The sequence below is a fragment of the Herpailurus yagouaroundi genome, unplaced genomic scaffold (assembly GCF_014898765.1).
Source record: "Herpailurus yagouaroundi ecotype Mexico unplaced genomic scaffold, PumYag 191, whole genome shotgun sequence".
In the NCBI taxonomy this organism is placed as follows: Eukaryota; Metazoa; Chordata; class Mammalia; order Carnivora; family Felidae; genus Herpailurus; species Herpailurus yagouaroundi.
The window spans coordinates 17906664-17930824 of NW_024412422.1; the positions used below are offsets into that span (position 1 = coordinate 17906664).

The 24161-nt window shown below is 49.9% G+C and overlaps 1 protein-coding gene across 2 annotated transcripts in view; it reads right to left on the bottom strand.

Moving 5' to 3' along the window:
• LOC121010435 (transmembrane protein 132D) overlaps positions 1 to 24161 on the bottom strand; it is a 565590-nt gene that overhangs the window by 159481 nt on the left and 381948 nt on the right. For both annotated transcript variants that reach the window (XM_040444102.1, XM_040444101.1), the window contains one exon: positions 13269 to 13452. In XM_040444102.1, coding sequence (XP_040300036.1) covers positions 13269 to 13452 — 184 coding nt within the window. The remainder of the gene's footprint in view (positions 1 to 13268; positions 13453 to 24161) is intronic.

Genomic DNA, 24161 nt, shown 5'->3' on the forward strand with positions numbered 1-24161 from the left:
GGCCCGTAAGTTCTCATTTCTGCATAAAACCAGCGTGGACTGGATTTGAAAAGTCCTAACGGATTCACTAGCGGTATCTTGTGCCTGTCCACCGGGCCAGCGAAGACTGCCGTATGGAACACGGCCATGGTTTCCATTTAAATTTAAATTATTTCAAAACCGGTAGGTTAATTGAGTCTTTTCATTTCTTCAGGACATGGCTTTTTCCTTAATTTCTTGTAAAGCTTGCAGAGGAACATAAGAAGAAAAGCACTTAACTGCTTCAACTTTTTTGTGCAGATATTCCAAAACGTGCCTTCTCTCTTGTTGTTACTAATAATACTGCAGTGGCCGTAATTCTTTGACAGCCAGGTACTTCCAGGCCCCGTGACAGACGTTTCGTTTTGCCTCTCATGAAAGCCTGCACCACCCCCCCCACCAGGAAGTAGAAATCCCAGAACTCATCCACACTTTACAGGTGAGAAAAGTCACGCACAGAGAGGTCGTTGGACTTGCCCAAGGTCCACACGCTCACGAACTCTCAGGGATGTGAATTCAGCTCCATTGGGTTCAGCCTCCACTTCAGGATGTGTCTCCAGCTTCCCCTGTGGTCAGACGCTGGTCTAGGGGCTGCAGACGCAGCGTCAACTCCACAGGCAGTGTCCCTGCTTTGGTCTTCATATGCTGGGCAAAATCAACGTATGACGCACTGGGTCTCAAGAAGTACCAGTGAGAGAGGAGACAAAGCAGCCTCTGACACAGGCTGCTTTCTGACGTGGTCCTGACCACCGGCTATGGGATGCTTAAAACCTAACTGACGCTAACACAGAAGCCAGGTGGAGCTGGTGGTATCTCGATCACATGGATCCCGATGTTGGGTTTAGGGGGTCTCTCCTGAGAGAAATCTAACAGATTTCACAGATACAAGAGACGCCACGGGCTCGGCAGCCGGCGTGCAGCCTGGAATGCTCAGGTACGTGCATGGGACCCGGCTGTACTGCGAGAGGTGTTCACCTGCTGGGAGTTGCCGAGATTTCGGGGGTACTGGAGCGAGCCAGCCTTCGGGAAATGATCTAAGAAGCAAGAAAGTGTTGGGTCTTGAACCTGGGAATTTGCTGGAATCATGCTCTTAAATCGGCGTCCATTTCTCTTTGTGGACAGGTCTCTTCAACTCTTTGAGAAGGAGGTTAATCGAAAGGTTAATGGCAGCTGTACCGTTGGCAAGGTCTGCCACTGTCCAGGGGATATCGCCTAAGAGGAAGATGAAGTTAATCAAAAAATGGGAGGGATGCTCAGGCAGATTTAGGAAGAATAACTACCAGGGATGTGGGGAGCTCCCAGGGCTCTGACAAGGTGGAAGGCGCTCATCCCACTTTAGGGGTCGAACCATCAGAAGGGCTTACTGGCACAGGGAAGTCACGGCACGGGGCTGAGCACCAAGCCCAAGGTGGGGGCGCCTGGTTCAAGGGAGGAGCCAGGCTCCCTCCACCCGCTCAGGCTGACCTGGGTCTCGTGGGGACCCTCCACTGAGTGCAGCACAGCGGGAAACGCACACTTTTCTCGTGCAACGATGCTTTTCAAAATTGCTTTTCTTTTTAGGGATCCCTTCCGTCAAGGAGGTTAAGCTTTACATCATGACTGGATCACAGAGGAGGGCCGCTGTCAACCTCCTGAAGGCTAAGAAAAGGCTCTCTCATGAATAGACGCTTTTCCAAAGAGGACACCCAGATGGCCAACGGAAACATGGAAAGATGCTCAACATCACGCATCATCAGGGAAACACAAATCAAAACCACAGTGAGATACCACCTCACTCCGGTCAGAGTGGCCAAAATTAACATCTCAGGAAGCAACAGATGTGGAGAAGCGGAACACTTTTGCACTGTTGTTGGGAATGCAAACTGGTGCAGCTGCTCTGCAAAACAGAATGGAGGTTCTAAAAAAATTAAAACGAGAACTACCCCCATGATCCAGCAATTGCACTACTAGGTATTTATCCAAAGGACACAAAAACGCTGATTCGAAGGGACACATGGACCCCAATGTTTATAGCAGCACTATCGACAATAGCCAAAGTATGGAAAGAGCCCAAATGTCCATCAACTGATGAATGGATAAAGAAGATATAGTATATCCATATCCATATCCATATCTATATCCAGACACACACACACACAACAGAATACCACTCAGCAATAAAAAAGAACGAAATCTTGCCATTTGCAACAACCTGGATGGAACTAGAGGGTATTATGCTAAGTGAAATGTCAGTCGGAAAAAGACAGATATCATATGATTTCACTCTTATGTAGAATTTGAGAAACTCAACAGATGAATATAGGGGAAGGGAAGGAAAAATAAGAAAAAAAAAAACAGAGAGAGAGGCAAACCCTAAGAGACTCTCAAATACAGAGAATAAACTAGGGTTGCTGGAGGGGAGGGGTTGGGGGATGGGCTAGATGGGGGATGGGCATTGGGAGGGCACTTGGGATGAGCACTGGGTGTCATAGGTAAGAGACGAATCTCTGGGTTCTACCCCTGAAGCCAAGACTACACTGTATGTTAACTAACTTGAAAAAAAAAATAAAAAAGAAAAGCTATGTCTATAGTAGACCAGGAATGGCCTTAAAAATTACGTACCACAAACTCTAGGTTTTTGTATCGCCTTAATGGTCTTTATATTCATAAATGGTTGAAAGCCATTTAAAAAAGCATACTTCCTGGGGATATGTGTAAATTACATGGAATTCAAACTCCAGCTTCCACGGACAGTTTTGGTGTCACTCAGCCACCCCATCCGTGTCTGTCACAAAGCCAAAGCTTTAGAGCCTTGCTGTCTAATCCAAGAGCCATTAGCATGCATGGCTATTTAAATCTAAATTACAGTTGGCCCCTAAACAATGTAGGTTTGCAGTGCGTGGGTCCACTTGTACATGGATTTTTTTTCTGATAAATCCAGTATCGTACTGTAAATGCATTTTCTCTTCCTTGTCTTTGTAATACTATTTCTTTTCTCTAGCATACCTCATTGTAAGAATACGGTGTATAATACACAGAACATCCACAATCTGTCAATCAACTGTTTATGTTATTGGTTAGGCTTCTGGTCAACAGTACGCTATCAGTGGTTACGTTTCTGTGGAGCTCTGAGTTATACATGGATTTTTTAACTGTGCAAGGGGCTGGCGCCCCTAACCCCTGTGTTGTTCAAGGGTCAAGCGTAATTAAATCACACAAAAATTCAGTTACTTGCTGACATTAGTCATGTTGCCAGAGCTCAATGACCACGTGTGGCTGCCATATTGGACGGCTCAGGTAACACAACCAACATTTGTATCAAGGCAGAAAGTTCTATCAGTACTGTCTACTCTAGACTCATTTTTCGGCCTCGCCCATTCAGACAAACTCCTGGGTCTTACCTCTAACCGGGTCCCAATGGCCATACTTAGGAAGTACACCCCGAGGTCTTTAATTTGTCTTCAATACTGCCATCATCTCCATAGACCCAGTCCTCAGCCCTTTCTGCCTGGACTATCAACGGAGCTCCCAGCATGGTCTTCCTGCTTCCACGGCTCACCCCCCCCCCCAAATTTGTTCTCCTTTTGGTATTCAGAGCGATATTTTAAAAGTAGATCACGTATCAGAAGAGATTTAAACACGATAAATGAGAAATCCTTCCGCACACCTCATGGCTGGTGAGGGTCTACATAATCCAGAGCCTGCCTCTTCAGACCTCATGGTCTCCAGTCACTACTCCCCCCCTTCCCTTGACCTTTCCATCCGGAGGCGCACCACGCTGGCCTCTGCTTTGGGTCTTGGCAACCACTTTCCCTTCTGTCTGGAAAGCCAGCTCTTGTCAGATCTTCCCACGTTGGATCCTTCTTGGCATTCTGTCTCAGTTTAAATGTCACCTCCGCAGTGACGCTCCAGCCTCCAAGGGCTCACCTTGCTACACCCTGTTTTATTTCTTGCCAAGCATAGATCAATTTGGAATTCCTATTGCTCAATGATTTTTTTTTTTTTTACTCATTTGCCAGCCGCTCCCCTGAGTGGGATGTGAGCTCTGCGGGATCCCCAACACAAAGGCCAGTGCTCGGCACATCCCGGGAGCCCAGAAACTGCAGGGATGGACTGTTCTCTGGAGCGCCTACAAAAGGAGTTACATCACGAGCATATCTACGCACTGACAGCAACTGGTCATACGCGAGCCGGGGCTGTGATAAGCACACGGAAACCAGCAACAGCAGACACACTCTGACTTATTTTGTGCGACGTTGCTTTAAAGGCGCTGGGGTTCAGCCACCACCGTCTCATTATAAATCACCTCCGGAGAGGACGCCTCATTAGGGGCATCAAAGGCCCCAGAGTGGGCTGAAAAGAAAAGGCAGTGGCTTTGTGCATGATAAATAATTCATTTTCAGACGCCTTTCCTATTTCAGTAAGACTTCTCAACTTCATATTTTTTATGAGTATGTTTTGTGGATTTGCATCTTCCAAAGATCCTTTTGCATACTGAACTGATCAGCAGTCCAAACCCTGTTTTCACAAGGAGGGCGGTGGCCGGCACTGGTGGGGAGCACGGCCTCCGGAGCCCATCCGTCTGGAATCTGTTTCCAGTTCAGCTTCTTGGCTAGACTGCTTGGGGCATCCTTCAACTGTGTGCCCTCCCGCATCTGTGAAATGGGAGAGAAGCAGCCTCACCGGGGCCTTGTGGGAATTTAATGCCTTAATATTGAAGGAGGGGCACCTGGGTGGCTGAGTCGGTTAAGTGTCTGATTCTTGATCTCAGGGTCATGAGTTCAAGCCAGTGCTGGGCATCTCTCTCTGTGTCTCTCTCTGTCTCTCTCCAGATAGATAGATAGATAGATAGATATGGGAGACAGGGAGAGGGGTGAATGCAGCGCCGTGCCCGGTACATAATTAGCATCAGGAATCTGGTGTCACTATTGTGAACGCTCTTTGGGGCGGCCATGCCTATTCACCAAGCACAAAGCGAGAATGCTTCTTGAAAGCAGAGACTTTCCTCAAGGGCTATTGCAGCAACTTAATTTGCACTTGGTGGAGAAGTATAAAAATGAAAGCAGGGGTGTGCTATCCAGTGTGACTGAATTTTCAAAAAGTCTGAGTAAAACAACAGAGGGTATCTGGCATATTAATTAACAGGCTGACACAGGAAAAGAATACCATGAAAAGTCAAACAAAAAAGAGCCAAGAATCCGCTTTCATGCCAAACATAAAAAGAAATGTCATTACTGGAGCCAGGAAAGATAGTTTCCTACTGTAACGCGGGAGCCTCTTCTCTGGTTCTGACCGTGGCGGGTGACTGGCACGGAAATGCTACCTGTGCTCACTTCGGAGGTGGCGGGGGACAAATGACCCTGCGTTACCCTATCTCCGCGTGCAGGCCAGGGGGCGGTGAGGCTGCTCTCTGGGCATCGACGACGGGGCGGTACCCTGCCTTCTGCGGGGTGTGCCGATACGAAGAAGGCCTGGGCTGGTGGGAGAACACACAAGCAAGGAGGATATGCCAGGAGACTAAGTCGTGAAGGTCCTGAAGATCAGCGAGAGCGTGGGCAAATAAAAAGAAAGTTCGTTTTCTAAGAATTTTTTTTAACGTTTATTTAGTTTTGAGACAGAGACAGACAGAGCATGAGCAGGGGAGGGGCACAGAGAGAAGGAGACACAGAATCCGAAGCAGGCTCCAGGCTCCGAGCTGTCAGCACAGAGCCCGACGTGGGGCTCGAACTCAGAACCACGAGATCATGACCTGAGCCGAAGTCGGACGCTTCACCGACTGAGCCACCCAGGCACCCCAAAAGTTCGTTTTTCACTTGATTCTTAACGCAGGGCTTAGGAGCACCGACCCCAGCACAGTCGAAAATCCACATGCAACTTTTGACACCCCCCCACCCCAGAACTTAACTATTCACAGCCTACTGGTGACCAACATCCTTATTGGTAATATAGTCAGTGAGTACACATTTCGTGTATTCTGTGTATTATACTGCACTCTTGCAATAAAGCAAGCTAGACACGATAAACGTTACTAAGAAAAGCATAATGAGGGGCGCCTGGCTGGCTCAGTCAGTTGAGCACCCGACTTTGGCTCAGGTCATGATCTCATCATCTCATGGGTTCGAGCCCCATGTCGGGCTCTGTGCTGACAGCTCAGAGCCTGGGGCCTGCTTTGGATTCTGTCTCCCCCTCTCTCTCTGCCCCTCCCCTGCTCATGCTCTGTCTGTCTCTCTCTCTCAAAAACAAATAAACACTAAAAAAAAAAAAAAAAAACAAAAAAAAAGATACTTAAGAAAAGTATGAGGAAAAGAACACACATTTATAGTACTGGACTGTATTTACTGGAAAACCTCCCCTTTTAAGCGGACCTGTGAAGTTCAAACCTGTGTTGTGCAAGGGTCAGCTGTGCTTATGGAGAAGAGGGTATTAGATCCAGGAAAGTTTGCTTAAGATGCATTTCATCAGAATGTTTACAATATAGTAAGTTATATGGCCATCAAAATGCGGGCGAGCTTTGCATGCTGGGTTGATGGAAATGGAATAGTCTCCTGATTCAGGAGGACGGGCACTGATCAGAGAGTTAAGAAGGGGTACATGAGATAAGGAGGGAAGGCACTATTTGATGATTACTTTCTCATAATGCCAAGAATCACATAAGACGAGAGCTGAGCAGCAGTCAGATGAGTGAAGGTTCTGGTGAGGTCTACGCTTCACCGCTCGGGCTTGCGGTTCTCTGGGCGACCACATCCCCCATTCACGCTAAGAAGCAGAAGGCATCTGAGTGTGGCATCGCCAGTGAGTCAGGAGAAGTAAACTGGCATCTAGCCGCTTCTACTTTGGAAGGGGGCTTGAAGATCGGAAGGGCTTAGGTGGGGTTCGAACAGGATGGAAGGAAGGAGGACACAGAGGGTACGTAAAGGGATGCACTAGGGTGTCGTCTCTATGGCTCTTATCTATTACAGCTGCCGATGGTGTGATCTCAACCATCAAAAATAACTCAAGAGTGTTTGCATCCTCTGACTTGACTACCGTCCCCACCGTGCACGAGGAAATCGTGGGTTGGACAGAGCGGAAGAGTCAATAAGGATCAAGGAAGACTCCCCGGAAGAGGTGACAGGGGAATGGGCTCTACAAAGACCTATGAGATGCATTTGTGTTCTCATTAGAGTAAGTTTTAAGGTCATATACTGTACTTCATGAGGAGCACAGGACACACCCGACTCTTTGATCTTGTTTAAAAACCCTGCTGGCCTTCCCCAAGGATCTAGAGACACGTCTACACCCTCGCATCACTGTAAATATCACAGAATGTCACCATCGCCAAATGGTTCATTAGGGTGAGAGTCTTCTGATGGTTTGCACAGATTATGATGTTCCACTTGACTGTATCTCTGATTATGTCCTGCTGAAAGTCTCACCCCACTTCCGATGACTAACACTTGGCAGTCAAGGCTGAACGGCACACAGTGGGAGCCCCATCAAGAGCCCGAGAGAGGAGGCACGTTCCTACCATCCACAGGACAGTGGCACCACCCACCTGTATTCCCAGACTTAGAGCAGCGCCCACAACTACAGCATCCAGATAGCCACCACCCAGCAGGATCCAAAACATGTTAGTTTTACTTCGGAATTGAGAGCACGTGCTACTGTTTTCAAGGACTAGCTCGTACGGCATTCACGCCGATAAATATCAGTTATTATTGGGCGGAAGCCCAAAACACTTGCTTTACCCAGACCCTGGAGGCAGGTAGGAGAGAAGGATGTTGAAAGGCCTTGAGGAACCGGAGCCTCCCTCCCCAGCCCCCACCCAGAACGTTCCAGCTCTTTTAAGAAGTGCAAACACTTCTTTCCAGAATCAGACACTGACAAGCAGTTACAGACGTGCACCAATTGCATTAATGTTAATACACGCTTAATGACCTTTTCCTCAGGATTCTCTTCCTAAGGACAAAAATATATCTACCTACAAGATCGTAAGGCATCATTTCCTGAACGTAAAAAAGTAATGTAATAAAACTCATAGAAATACATGAATGGATTTTTTTTTTAAAAAGGTTTTATGGCTGTAGACATCAGGGAAAAAATGGGCAAAACACTGAGTAAGAAATAAACGTCTTTTGGGAAATTAGCTTTGAATGTTAGTACTTAACCGCGTCTCATTTCAAAGCTTTCCTGGGGATGGAATCGTACGTCACACAAAGAATGGAGGGGCCGTGAGCCCCACCCCAAATGGATCTTAAATCCTTAATAACAGTATCAGCTGTCACAACTGCATTTGCCTTCAGCATTATTTTCAGAAAACTACAGTTCTCTCCGTTCAAATGCACGGTCCGGGGGTATTTTAATTTCCGAGATTTTACAAGAACAAGTGAAACAGGCATGTTTTTCCTCTTGGTGGTAATTAGGGGGAGGAGGGGCATTTCTACTACAGAAAAGGTCTGTGGATGTGGCTGCATGGAAATTAAATACCCCCAAACTTCTGCATGTTACAACCCACGACCTGTGGGATTAGAAGGCAAGTGGTAAATCGTGGAGAATACGTGCAGTGATGTGCCAATCAGAAGGTCAGCATCGCTCATATACAGAAAACGAACGTAGAAGGTGGTGTCCGTGGGCTGGGGGTAAGAGGAGGGAATTCATGTGTAGATGGCGGAGAGGGTTTCAGGGCTGAGGGATGAGAAAGTTTCTGAGATCTGTTGCACAATAATGTGAACATATCTAACACCAATGGACTGCACGGTTAGAAGTGGTTAAGATGGTAAATTTCACGTGACGTGTTTTTACCATAATAAAAAAAAAGATTTTTAAAAAAAAAATTTTTTTTTTTCAACGTTTATTTATTTTTGGGACAGAGAGAGACAGAGCATGAACGGGGGAGGGGCAGAGAGAGAGGGAGACACAGCATCGGAAACAGGCTCCAGGCTCTGAGCCATCAGCCCAGAGCCCGACGCGGGGCTCGAACTCACGGACCGCGAGATCGTGACCTGGCTGAAGTCGGACGCCAACCGACTGCGCCACCCAGGCGCCCCCCCAAAAAAGATTTTTTAATAACAAAGTCATAAGAAATGAAATTCCCAATAGGGAAAGGAAATGGGTAAGAGCAAATGTTTGATGGGGAAATTTGCAAATGAACCAAAAGAGGGCAAATTTAGGCAGCAATAAAAAAAATTGAAGCAACGACGAGGTATCATTTTTGCTTAATAAATGGCCTATGTTAAGATTTTAATATCCTAAGTTTGTGACTCATAGGGAAATGGATACCATCATACACAGCAGGTAGAATTATATTGGTTAAACTTACCGGAGGGCAGTCTGGTGACTGTTATCAGAAAAATTACAATATTGCATATCATTTGATTCACATCCTTTGGTTTGAGTTTATTCCCAAAAGTATGTGCAGGAATCAGTCGGAGTTGTGTGCAAAGATCTCTGTGCAAAAATGTAAACCATAGGCTATTTCATAATAGGAGATCTCTTACCTATTTTAGGTCTGTGTGTGAACCGTGGAGACACAGGGGAAGCTTTCTGGATGAGCCTAAAACCCAGACTCCTGTTTCCCCCCCGTCGTTCCTTCACACCCGTGCCCAATGCAGGGGAAAGTCCAATCACCTACCCACTAAGACGGACCTGGAAGTGTCCACCTTGCCATGTCTCCACTGTCCTGGCTGCAGTCTCCTGGGGCCGTCCAGGATGGCGTCAGTGTCCGTCCTTCCTTCTCCCACCGTCACATGCTTTTAGCTGGACACATGGCCTCTTGGGATAGAGCTCACTCTCGCCCCTCCCCCGCAGCTACAGGTGGTCACTCGGCTGAGTTCAGGGCTGGCGGGCTCGGGGCACAGGTGCTGTATTCAGGGACAGGCCGTCCTTGACGGAAAGGAACACATCCTCCCGCTGTCCCTCTGCCTATTCCTGCTGGCTGCCACAGGGACATGTTTGTTATTATTCTGAGGCCATGGGGAGGAGGTCAATAGCTTTGGGGATAGAGGGAAGCTATGTCCTAACTCCCTGGAGGCATCAGAGAAGCCCCAGGCTGCTCACACTCTTACAGGACAGGTGAGGGACGAGTAAACGCCTAGCTCATTAGATCCGGGTTATTGGACAGCATCCAGCGTGCAGGTCCTAACTCTCCCTGACATCTCTCTGGCTCTCCCAAATCTACTCTCCACCTACAGCCGGAGCGTTCTTCTAAACACATACATCAGTCCATGTGACACCCTGCAGAGAGCCTTGCAGCGGCTCCAAGTCACATTTGAAGATCCACCCCCTTGTTCCAGCTTATGAGCGCCCGGTGACCACGATCTCAACCCAGAGCGCCTTCTCCTCACTCATCATGGTCCCGGTGAGCTGGCGCTCCTTCCGTTTCTCTAATATTTCAAGAACGTGTGATGCAGATGAAGAGACGCATGGATATCAGATCTCCTTCAAATATCTCGCAACGAACACATGTTGAACAAGCACACAGTGGAAGTGAAAGGAAGTGGCAAAACGACCGTGTAGTGAGGGCAATCTCTCTAGCAATGGCCAGAGTTCTTTTCCCAACCAAGTCAAAGGTAAAATGAAGCCGCCTTCTCAGGAAGGGGGACTCAGAACACTCCAAATATAAAAGACTGGGGAGTCAGGACCCTGAAGACTTCACCCTTAGCTCCAAAGGAAGATATTCCAAGATCACTGGTAAAACGTCGTCGGACCAAAAGTGCTCTTACAATTCATTCAATTCAGCTCAAGAATCAGGGAGCGCGTACACGGTGTCTAGCACTCTTTTTACGCCATGAAATATGGCGGCCGGGGCCAAACCCCTTTCCCGGAAGAATTTACAACATTGTTGTCAGGGCGCTGTCTATCCTTTGCATCGAGGGGTGAAATGAACAAAATACTAGCTACCATTTATTGTATGTTTGCTCTGGACCGGACACAGTTCCAAGCACTCCTGACTTATCATTTTAGCCTCCTACTAGCCTATGAGTAAGTATTATCTCTTCTCCCCCTTTAGATGAGGAAACGGAGGCACCGTGAGTGAAATCAGCACGTTTGCATAGCTGGCAAGTGGAGGCTCGGATTCCGTTATGTTATTTTGCTTCCTGGGGGTTTCCTAAAGATCAAGACAGAAAACACACACAGGTGCTCCACATGAGTCTCCACTTCCTCAAGTGGAAATGAAGGAGGACTGTTACAAATATGGCACAAATAATCATTTTCCTCTTGTTTCCTTGCAACAGAGTTTAAGCAACGTGCCATGCTAAAATAGAGATTAACTAGCCTTCTTTCCAACGAGGTACGGCCATACGACTACGTGCCGATTGGATGTAAGCAGAAATATTGTGTCGGATCCTTCTTTCTTGAAAGCTCATTTTTTTTGAGCTTCTTCACTTCTGACTTTTTCTGGTCTACCGAACATGGATATGTTGGCCAGCCCTCCGGCAACCATCTTGTACCCTAGGGTTACCATGAGGGTGGAAGTCACGCCCTCAAACCACCGAGGCAGAAAGAAAGAAGGAACGAGGCATGCGCCACCACGCCGAAACCAGGCCACTAACCTTAGGAGTTCCTTCACGTGAAAAAAGAAACGCATCTGTATTTTAGCCACTACTGGCTGGGTCAGAGCAGGCTGGGTGGGCGAGGAGCCCTCTTGATTTCAAACAAATGCAATTCCTAAATGGCGAAAGGCACGACTAGGTCTTGGCTGTCTCGTCACGCGGTCGTACGGTACTACACCCATCGTAGCTAGACGGCGGGGTAAGATGAAAATGGTCACAGACCAGCAGAGGCCCGAGAGGCGCCTTGTCGGAGTGGGGATTCATGCGTGTTACGGGGAACGGTGGGGTTGGGGATACGTGATGGGGGCGTCAGGGACACGTGAGGCAGGAGGAACGCTGAGTGCGGGAAACGAACAGGACGCTAACCTACGCTGAACAAAGCCGCAGAAGCCGTGCCGAGTACTGCAAAGAGCTCATTTGATCAAAGGTGCTGCACAGGAGCAAATTCAAATAATTCCTTGTTCGAGATAAATGGTCTTGCCATCCCCAGTAATAGAACCACTCACTAATAGCCTAACCAAAGGAGTGCTACCCTCACACGTGGAAAGATACACCAAGGGAGGCTTAGCGCCTCCAAAAAAAAAACACAAAACAAAGTTAAAAGGAGCCCTTATCAAGGACGTACCCCAAACTGTTACATTTCCTAACGAACGGCATAATAAGGAACCTGCCGTCCCTAGGCAACTGTCCATGCTACCTTTTATTGAAAGATTGATTCCCAATGCTCTTTCTCTACGTATATAATAACACTTGTCGATATTTTCTAATAGATGGTGTGGAGGAGACACCAGGCAGGCAGTGGATAGGTCGACTCGTGTTTTACATCCGACAGGAAAAGTAGTTTTGGTAAACAGGGGAGAGCTCACCTTATGGTCGGCAGACCAACATGCCCAAGCTTTTGCACTGTGAAAATTCACGATTAAAAAAGGTATCGTTCCTCTGTAGGGGCTCCTGAAGAGTCCGACGCACAGGCAGGGCTCTACGGGGCATGTGTGTGTTTCGCTTAGGGGAACGTGGAGGACGGGTGTTCCCACAGGCGGTGGACTGTGTGACACAGAAACCAGGGGCTGGTCCTTCCAAGGAGAAAAGCCCATCTCTGTTTCATGAACCCTAAAGAACACGTAGACAGACTTACCGTCTTTAATCTTTTCCAAATAGGTAACCTATGAATGGAATACCATTAACGTCTTTCCTAGGCCGTGTTTTATTTATTTCTAACTAGCTGCCAACATGAACAGGTTGACATTTCACATTCAAACTGGATTTATGGCTTCCTTGGAAAATCGGTAGCTCGTAAGAACTGAGAAGCCGGCGTGGCTTTCCTGCGTGGCTGACGCTAGCTGCAGCTTTGAGAGGGGGCAGGCGTCTGCCATGTGACCTGCTACGTTTCCCTCACACTTGATCCATGTGGTCTCTGGGGGCGGATGTATTTGAGATTGTTAAAGTCTACACTGTATGATGGAAGCACATTTATTAAATGATCCATATTTTTCCATATAATGAAGATCCAAATCTAATACCTGGCGTTTGATGATTTTTGTAACTAATGTTCTCAGAATATGATTTAGAGAGAACACATTTTTGAGACTCAGCTTGGCTTAGCAGACTTTGCGGGTCAGGTACCCCCCCACAACCCTGGTTCCTGGCTCTCTGACAATTCCCCGCCAGGTGTGGGGGCAGCCCGGAGCCTTTCTTTCCCTTGGGTTTTGTATTAACAGCCCAAGGCAGGGACCTTCTTACCATGGCCAGCGGTATGACACCCATCAAGTCCTTCGGACTCACGTAGATCTTGGATACGCCCAAGTCAGACGTGACGTCTCCTGGATACTCGACCTGCCACGTGACAAGCTGTGTGGCCGGCAGGTCACTGGGCTCCTCGATCTGTACGTCAACCTGCATGACTTCGTCGGAGGCGTCATCCGCACTAGAGAGAAGCAGAGAAGAGCAACGTTGAGAGACTGGCGAGTGGTGACGCTCAGCAGGCCCTGGGCCGCGCCTGTCATTCCCGCACGTGCGTCCTCGTGCACGCGTGTGTTCCCATCGTCCCCGTGAAGGGCGTCTCAAGACGCAGCGTCCAAGAAACATGCCACGTCCAACGTGATTCGCGGCACCGGGCTGGTCTGAGACATCACCGCTCCCTGTGTTTGGGCAGGCGCTCGCGGAGAGTCACGAACAGTGGGCATGCCTTTTCCTAAATGCTTTCCCTCGCCTCATCCCCTCATCATCATTAGGATTCTTTCCCCCATTCCCCGAAATCTATAGGCTGCTTATATCGGACTTTCCAGAGCCTCGGCCAGCCCGGAACTTTCAAGGTGTCCGAGGGAGACGTGGCTCTGCTATCTGGTGGGGGGGGGGGGGGAGACAGAGCTGCACAGACACAGAGGTGAGGCACGAACGGGAGGGCGAGGCCACGGGGGCCATGCTGATAGGCAGGGAGAAGCGGCTGGATGTCGCTTGGGGATCGGAGTAATCGTAGCAATTATTAGTGTTTAGACATGTTTTTCGCCCGTAAACATGCGCCGGGAAACGGACCAAGTGAGACTATCAGGGTGATCTTTGCCACTGTCTGCGTCAGTTTAATTAACCGGCCACCTCCTCTGCCTCTTCACAGATGGCTTTCACAAAATGCCTGCTCTTGTACATCACGGGTGGAAGAAAGGCAGGGGTGGGGCCGGCCGCTCCCTGAGGGAGGGAAGAGTGCAGAGGGTACAGGGAAGGATTAGCCGGCGAGGATGCAGCTATGAGAGATGCTTTTTAAGCCTCAGTGGCCAACGCAACTCTCACCTGTCAGATCCGTCTCTGAAGATTTGGATGTCACGTAATTGCAAAATGACCACTGACACCTGACACTCAGGACTACAGGGTTTGTCCTCTTGTATACACAGAGCTACTGAAACTCTGTGTCTCACGCCATCAGACCCGAGAAGAAGCTCAGAGGTAGACGGTGGGGCTTCCTGGGGGCTTTCTTCTCAAAGTAGGGGATGGGCTGGAATACCGGAATAGGGGCAGCTATAAGGAAAGGAGGCAGGGGGAAGAAAGGAGAAAGAGGAAGGGGGAAGGGAAGGGGAGGGGAGGAAGGGAGGAGGAGAAGGAAGAGGGGGAGGAGGGAGGAGGAGGAGGGGGGAGGAAAAGGAGGAGGAGGAGAAACAGGAAGGGGGGTGAGAAGGAACAGAGGAGTGAGATCAAGGAGGCACCCCCGGAAAGGAAAGAGGCCAGACTGAACCCAGAGGCTGACTTTCTCCTTGAGCAGCTCTAGCACGGAGCAGGGACAGGGACAGGGACAGGAGCAGTGGCAAGAGCAGCGGCAGGGGGAGGGACAGGGACAGGGGCAGTGGCAGGAGTAGCTGCAGCGGACGGTGAGCGCTGATCAGGAAAAATATGGCACCGAGTATGGAAAGCCCACAGGGCTTCCTGTCTCCTGAGCTCTGCAAGAAAGCGTAACTCTTTGAGAAACGGTGGCTGTGATAAAGAGTCAGCCACCGCCTGGCTGGAGCCTCCCCCTGGCGTTTCCACGGGCAGAGGGATCCTGCGGTCAGGATGCTGAACACAACCTTTCTGGGTTTGGGATTTACGCGAACTCTGGGGTCTCCTACCCGTTCCCGAGACGGCGCGTCCTTCTTGCGGCCGTGCCGAGCCCTGCCTTCTCCACCTACTCACGGGAGAGCGAGATCTACGGGACAGAATGTTCAGGGACCCCACGCCACAGCGGACACCTTACAGCGGAGCTGGGACCCTGCCGTATACACGGCTTTCTGTCCCGCATCCTCACAGGTGACCTAACGTCCAGCAAAACCCCGCAGGCCTCGCTCCCCTCGACACTGGATTTCACCGCTCCCGGTGCCCGCACGCTCGCTTCCGGAGCTCACTCTACCCAGAAAAGCCTTTGTCAACCTCTCCACGGATGCAAATTCTTCCCATTCGGCAAGAGCTAGCCGTAAAAGCAACACCAGGAACTTTAAAAGGGCTCTACGTACTTCATTAGTTTACTCATTCAGTAGCCTTGCCCGGTTCTCTATAAAGTTTATTTTCTCTTTTCCTTTTAGGTCCCTTGCCTGGCCGAGATGTGAAAGAAACACGGTCACTTTTGAGCGGCCTCTCCTCTCTCTGATGTGGTGATTAAAAACTCCCTTTGTTGGGAATTCTTAACCCGGGGACCACAGCAGACTCGTGGATTCCGAAACTGCGTGCAAATGTGTGTTTTTCTCGAACGATTCCTTGGCTTTTGCACGGGCTTCTCGGTGATTCCGACGCAGTCGGGCTTTGGGGCACGTTCCTGGTAGTTTCTTCTGTAAATTCTGCACATGGTGATCTAGCTTTAGACTAGCTCGTCCTGTGTGTCTTGGTGGGTCGGTGGAAATCTGAATTTTAATACCTTTTTTGCAAATAGTTAACGTGTGCGGGATTGCAGGACGCTTGCCTGCTTGGCGACATTGACCGCTTCTTCGTGTTGAAGTGTGAAGCTAGGTACCGCACCTTTGCGTCTGTGTGTTTAACCGTGAGTGTCCTGAAGAGGGGCCGATGCTTGCTTTGCACCAAGTCGTGCCCAGCAGTGTCTGACACCCGGTACTCATCAGAATGGAGTCTACTGTGTTCCAGGGCGTAAGCAGAGTAGGTGATGGGAGCGCTCATACAATCTGCCTAAAGCCGTGGTCTCCGTCTTGCCTGTGCGTGAGCACTGCTGGGGGAGCTTTGTAAATAAACCGATGACCAGGCACCACTCCAGCTGAGTATCTCTCTCTCCCTCTCTCTCTCTCTCTCTCTCTCTCTCTCTCTCTCTCTCCTTTAGTTCCTTCCTTCCACCTGTCCGTCTTTTTTATCCAGGCGACCCCACCACGCCACCAAGACTGTGAACAACCGACACAGGTGTAATTATGTGGATATCGGAGCTCTGGGAAATATTCTGGAAATGATGTGCTAGAAATAAAATGTATTCAATTAGTGGATTTGGAAGGTATGCCTGGAAAATTCAGTGAAGGCACAGGGGAGCTGTGAAGAAGGTTTCAGATGCCCATGAGCACAAGGGTGAGGAAAGATAGGAAAAGAACACCAGCCAAGGAGGCGTAGGGGGTGGCGAAGCATGACGTGTCCAGAGGCCACCCCTGCAGCCTCCCTCGTCCCCTGCCCCCGCCCCCAGGTCAATCAAATACCGAGCAACAAGGATGCGTTCCGTGCGTGAGCTCCACGCAAAGGGCGATACTGTGGAGTCGGGAAGGTTTTGCGTGGACACGCTCCGGTGCGCCATCAGACTTGGGGACTTGCCAGCCTCTGGCCACGGGGGCCACCTGTGGTTTTAGTTTCTTCTGCCTGCGTGGGTGCTACCAGCAGAGGAAAGCCAAGAGGCCGCCTCTCTGTCCTGTCTCACTTGCGGCTGATAAGTGACAGGGAGCAGAGTGGGGACGCGGCCCCTCACCGCACGGGCACCTCAGATCCCTGCACGCTGGCTCCCTCCATCTGGGTTGGGAAGCCCCTTTCTGCAGCCTGTCCTCCTTCCAGAGATGAGCACGTCTCCCTGGCCTGGAGACTTCTTCCCATTCCTCCACAACCTTCCCTCACGCGGTCGCCTTTGTGCGCTGGGTTCAAGATCTAAACCTTCTCACTAAGAAGACCTTCCTTCAAGCGGACAAAGGCACAGTTGGGAGACTTCCCGACATTTAAGGGAAATGAAATGCCCTTTCAGATAACCAGGCTCTCAGACATAGACGGTGACCGCAACCCTCAGGGCCACACGGCTCAGAAACCCAAGAAAGAAAACGAAACTTGAGGCTTTGCAAGACCACCTCAGCACATCCCGAGGCCAAAAAGGGCATCGATTTCGAAAGAAAAAGTCTCGCTTTCGGATCCTCGCAGCTCTTTCCAGAGCGATGCAAACAACCAACCTTTACCGAGTAGCTCTCATGCCCCAAACACTGATGTTAAGGGCTTTTTACGTCTTAGGGCATATGCGTGTAGCCCTCACGGCGTACCGATACAGAGCTGTGATTCACTGCCAGTTGCAGACGAAAAGCTAGGTTCAAGGAGGCCAAGAAATTAGCAGGGTCGCCCCGCTGACAGCAGAAGGAACCGCGAGAGGTGAGTGGGCAGGCCTACTCTTGATCTCCGTGTGCTGGGCTCCCCCACCTCGTTCTCCGGGGCAAGACAGGCGTGCTGAGCGGCGATGAGGATCCAGGAGGGCAATTCTCGGCCCCCGGGGGAAACACAGGTCAGTGTGCCACACCAGGAGACCAGATGCCTCAAACAAACCGGACAAGCAAAGCTGGCACACTTTTGCAACAAGAGACTTGGACATCAGGCTGCCTTTAAAAAGGGTCCTCAGCCGACTTTCAGTTCTATGATGTGCCTACAAATCCAAGCAGAGATCAGGAAACGGGAGCTCTAGACAGGAGAGCCTACCCTCCATCGGAGGGAGGAGAAACCACGTAGACACGGACCTGGTAGTAGAATGATCTAGAAGGAAGCATCTGAGACGCAAGGCCATGCATGCCAATGCCTGAACTGCCAGCCCCCACGTGGGCACCTGGCTTCCGGCGTGAGCGTCCGGGGGAAGCTGGTGGGGGGCGGGGGGAAGCCCAGAGATTCCGTTTCCAAATAGGCTTTGCGACACGGTACCCTCAAAGATAACTGGGTGACATTTCTGAGATGAGATCAAAAGGAAAGCCGGAGAGAAGGTGAAGCTCGTGTCTAAGTGTCTGTGAACTTAGAAAATAATTTGAGATGCGCCCCCCGCCCCCCCAACAATTCAGAACACTCCCCAGAGGTCATAGGAATGAGAGTCATTTACCACGGGGTGGAAATTACCTCCTCACCCCTTGTGTCATTCCCACGCGCTTCACCTCTGGCTGGTGAGCGCTGCTGTTCCTGACGACCCTGACCCGTGACTTTCCCCAGGTACCTTTCTTTCTTGAGTGTCCAAAGCCACACTGCCCACTCCAGAGTGTCCCCCCACTCTGGGGTCGGGCTGGAGCCGCCCTCCACGTGCATGGGTTCTCCCTCTCTGTTCTCTTTCCCCTGTCTCCCGGGACACGTCTTTCCTAAATGGCTTGCACGCAAGGCTTTGTCTTCCAGGGAAACTGAAGGGGGTTTTGAGGCAAGGAGAACACCAAAGGCGGCTGGCAGATGCTACGTGAGACAGTCTGGCAAGAGAAACGACCAAAGAGTGAAGGGGCAGAGGGGCCATCACACCGGGTCCTCGGCCTCACCGGCTCCACTCGGAGGAATCCTCCAGACCCAGCCAACGGTGGCCCGCGGTGGCACGTTGGAGATCTGGGCCAGACGCAGACGCGGGGTTACCGGATGTCTCTCCCGAGCAGAGGAACCTCCTTCCCCCTCCCCTCCTCCACATCTCATTTTCCAGATTCAAATAAGGATATTACTCAAATTGTTTCTTCTTGGACATTATCGCCAGTATTCCAGTTTTCCATTACGGACGTCTTTTCTCCTAACTTTTTCATTAGCATTCTCAGAATAAAATCCTTTCATTAGGAAGTAAAATATGCATGGACCCTTTAATGTATGTACTTGGTAATGAGATTTTTGTCACCATAAATTTGTCTTCTCGTGTCCTCTGTCTCTACCTTATAATCCTCTCAGGTCTGCTAACCAGAGTCGTTCTGGAAAAGACAAACGGGAAAGTCACAGCTTGGACCACATCATGCTGTCTCCCCTCCTTTGGCCTCAGGGCTTCCTTCCTCCCGTCCCCACACTCCCTCCACCCATCCAGGGAGAGGCCTTGGATTCCTGGTGCTTGTTGGATACTGTGCTGGGTGATGGGGAAGCGGACGTAAAAGCTGGCTTTACGATCTTGGGGCGTCTGGGTGGCCCTGTCGGTTAAGCATCTCTTCAGTTTTAATTTTTTTGGAAAGTTTTTTACTCATTTATTTTGAGAGAAACAGAGACAGAGACAGAGAATCCCAAGCAGGCTCCACATTGACAGCAACAAACCCAGTGTCGGGCTCCTACTCAAGAACCTTGAGATCATGACCTGAGCTAAAGTCAGATGCCTAACCGACTGAGCAGGCGCCTCAGCATCAGATTCTTGATTTCAGCTCAGGTCATGGTCTCACGACCGTGGGATAGAGCATCATGTCAGGCTCTGTGTGGAGCAAGGAGTCTGCTTGGGATTCCCTCTCTCATTCTCTCTCTCAAAATAAATAAATACTTAAAAAAAACAAAAATAAAACTTTAGAAACGATAAAAGAACATTTATTTCAATGTGCAAATGCTTGGGGACGTCTTCAGTGGGTGACATTATGAGGTAGTCAAATATTTATTTCCACCGAAAATGAATAAATTTGGAATTAAGTGTTGATCTGAGACTGTTCTACATTAAGAAGAACAGGAGAGGGGCGCCTGGGTGGCTCAGTTGGTTGAGCGACCGACTTCGGCTCAGATCATGATCTCACAGTTTGTGAGTTCGAGCCTCACGTCAGGCTCTATGCTGACAGCTCAGAGCCTGGAGCCTGTTTCGGATTCTGTGTCTCCCTCTCTCTCTGCCCCTCCCCCGCTCGTGCTCTGTCTCTGTCTCAGAAATAAACAAACATTTAAAAAATTTAAAAAAAAACATATTAAAGAAAAACAGGAGAATGAAAGAGACAGGTGTATGCACCGGCCCTGGAATAAATCCTGCAATTAGGAGAATAAGTCATAGACCAGACTTATGTGTATAAGGTAATAACGAAAGTACGAGATGATCTTAATTGACCTAGGAAAAGTAGGCTAAGCCAAGTTATAGATTGTTGTAAAGGGGGGAAAGTGACAAAAAAGGGACACTCTCTGAGATGAGTTGAGTTAGGATTCCTACAGGAGTGTCCACAGGACGTCAGAATGCCGAACGAACGGGGTAAGGAGCCAAATGCTTCATTGTGTGGAGCCACACCCCACACGGCAGGACGTCTGTCATCCTGGGCCCTGCCCAAACTCCAGTGACAGTGTCAGCCAAACCATACCCTGTGCACCCCAAAGAGAAGCACAGCCCCGCCGTGGGTCCGAGACCCCTAGGCACCCTTCTCTGACTTGGGCGGGGTTCCGGTGCTCTCTGCCAGCCACACCCCTGTTTTCAGCAATCAGTGAGCTCCTCTAGGTCAAGCTCTGAGAGCGGGGTCAACCGGACGAAGGTGGGGGCGGAGAGAACAAAGGTGGGGATACTTGTCAAGGCACGGGTGCTTCGGAAGGGGGGGAGGGAGGCAGGCAGCGATTATTTGCTCTTTCCACAGGGGAAGGTGGGAGACCCCCCCCCCCCTGAAATCTGTGACCACACCCACCCTCTATCTGATCGCCCGGTTTGGGTTCCTGACCAGGGGATGCTGGTGGGTCTGCAGTGGGAAAGGGGAAGGAGGGCTCTTCAAATCAGCCCACAGATAGGTGGTGGTCAGGAGGTCGACCCAAGAAGGGATGAGGCCTCTCCGGGAAACATGGCCACCGTCTTCCTGACCAAGCAATTCCCGATCTGCACCTGGATGCTTCCCACGGCACAATCACGGCTCTTTTGTAACTTGTTCTGATGACAGAGGTGCCTCGTAGAGCCCGTGTGTCAGCATGTGGCTATTCCCTGGAGGGGCTCACCGCTGGGGTCCGATCTGGGGGCTCTAGGGGTCCGGCAGTCAACCCATGAATGAACGTGCCCTTGTCTAGAAACACAAGTGACGATTCCCGTGCCCAGGGCATCCTGGGGCACATCGGGACATGTGCACCTGCGGAGGCAGCCGTGGAGTCCTTCTCATCTAAGTGAGAGTCCGCTGAACTGTCTTAAGCAGAGGTTCATGGCTTGAAACATCACCGTGAGTGTCCCGTGGAGAAGAGACCAGAGGTGGACCAGAGACGATGTGGGCAGACCGGGCAGACGTGAGAGAAACAGGGCCGTAGGGGAGACACATCTGGGCTCGCGGACAGCGGGGGAAATCTGCGGGCTGACTGGTGGCGTGTGCACGAACTTCTGTTCTGTTCCGCTGACGGTCAAGGTCTTCCAGCCGCACGACCACCTCCACTGGCTCCCACCCACACCGTTCCCGAGAACCACAGAGCCACCGAAGCAAATGGCCCACCTGTCCCAGCAGCAAGTAAGGGTACGGTTACCCCCTAAAAGCAGAGAAGATACCTGAATAACCATGGGGGGCTCCCTGCCTCTGAACAGGGTGATGTGACGTGCCGTCGACAGAAGACGACGATCTCTCCTCGCTGAACATTTGCATCCTAAGCGTCCCTCACAGAGGTCACTGTGGACCGGCCATTCGTACACATGACATAATGGCACGCAGATGCTACCAGGATATTTCCCGTCTTGGAAAGGAGGTCCTACTTAATAAAACCCGTGAATGGAATCTTGGAGACAGCCGCTGGGGTTGTCTGATTCACGCCTAAAAGGACTGACAAACCAGGACGGGGCAGAATCAAACAAGTTAGCGTTTGAAAGAGAGGAAAGGGACAAGGGACAAAGAGGAGACAGGCACTTTGGAAACACAGGATGCCGCTCACCAAAGGACAAGATAAGCCTTCGAGGCAATTTCATGAAAATCTAGGTTACTTTTTCGAAACTGACCAAAACTGAGGGTTTTTTCTGAAAGGTGACCTCTCCCTCCCAACCAGTACTGATTTCCATCTTTATCTGAGAATAAAGCCATTGCTACAACTTTTGCATGTTTAAGGTGAAGTCACCTGATATTTTGTGTTAAGCTTCATTTGTAAAAAGTAGGTTCCTAATCAAGCTTCATTTATAGTGACTTTCACTATGATGCGGCAGCCTCTTTTTTACAGGTTGACTTTATTTTTTTTTTACTTTTTTAATGTTTTATTTATTTTTGAGAGAGAGAGACGCAGTGCAAGTCGGGGAGGAGCAGAGAGAGAGGGAGACACAGAATCCCAAGCAGGCTCCAGGCTCCGAGCTGTCGGCGCAGAGCCCGACGCGGGGCCCAAACTCGTGAACCACGAGATCATGACCTGAGCCGAAGTCGTAAGCTTAACCGACCCAGCCACCCAGGCGCCCCCAGATTGACTTTAAATGATCTTTAAAGCATGCCTATTAGCTCAGTTAAAAAGGGCTTCCAACATTTCAAAGTAAAAGGGAGGCAGCCCTTGGGGGGAATGGGGAATCAGAAGCCCCAAAGGTCTTCAATCAGAAACCGGAAAAAAAAAGCAAATCCCATTGAAAGTGAAATGACGTTGAAGTGTCCTGGAGCTGCCCCCACTCACCTCCTCCCCCCCCATCTGAGGGTGTCTCCCCGACGGGAGCTACAATGGCCGCTGCAAACATAGGAAAAAAAAGAGTAAAGCACCTTTTGTCTCCACATCGTGACGTTTTCCTGAGCATACTCAGAGACAGAGAGCTATTTTCTTTGTGTCTATTTCTTTGTGTTGGGAGTTTGTTACTTAAAAAAAAAATCCAATTTGTACGCCACAGACACATTAGCATTCTTGCCTGGGCTGCTGACTCTTCGAGATTGAGATCACGTCTTGGCTGCATAAGCAGGTAACTAGGGTGCCATACGGTCTTTCTGCTCAGTGTCTCTGGCGAAGCCGGGCTGTGACTTGGGCAGGACACCAGGGTCACAGTCACAGAGCGGGGTGGAGCCGGGAAGGGAGGTGAGCGAACCGATTATACACAATTAGCTCCCGTCTCCCCTTTGGGGGCTGGGGAACGGTCTGTCTTTGAAGCACCTTCCGCCTTCGACGTCCAACTGACAACTGTACCCGGGACGCCATGTCCCCCTAGACCTTGCCCTGGAGGATTTTTACGCTAAAAAGCTTTCCTCGGCTACGTCTGGGAACTCAGTGCTGCTCCCTTCTTCCACTTCCACTCCCATCATTCTTACTTGTTTGTTTAAGAGAGAATGTACTAAGAGGGGGGTCTCTGTTCAGACCGCACGTCGGCAGGCTCCATCAGGAGCCAGATCAGAGGAAGACAGTTTGGAATGAAATTCTTGGTGTCCCGATGAGGGATTTTCGTGCCTCGTCACAGGGGAAGTGCGTTCTTCTTCATCTGGCCACGATCTCTTGAAGCTGAGCTGCCGGGGTAGAAGGAAGGTTCCACATGCATTTGAAAACGCGAACAGGATTATTAAGGGAGAGTGACAATCACTGTTTCCTCCACTAATGGTTTTCTCAACTGCCACCCGACACGACAAACACAAGCCCTGAGAGGCTCGGATGCTCGACTCCTTTGCGACAAAAAAGAATTCAAACACGTATCTAGCTGATTCCTCGTACGGAAGAGAGGACTCTGTTTCTTGAGGCTTAGCTGGTAAACTGCCACGCAAACAAGCCACGCCGTGTCCTACGATCAATACGTAACTGCTTCTGCCTTCAAGTGCTCAGGGTCTGGGGCTGAGGAATTAATTTGCTGGTTGAGGTTAATAGAATGTCAATTAATTTCTTGGTGTAGATGTCAATACGTTCTGGTAAGCCTTGTGATTTAAATATAATTAAAGACAAACTTTAAGTCAATGTTGCCTTTTTGGATTTGGGCATCATGGGTGACTTACTATAATCTCCCCGAGCTGCAGGGAGGAAGGATTTCGTCAGGAGGCTCGATTTTCTCGTACGAGCAGTGAGGTATGTTTGTTATCGGTGTCACGTGAGGAAATGGAACCGACTGTGTCTTACTTCACCTATGGCTTCATAGGTTCAGACGGCTCTTCCCCAACG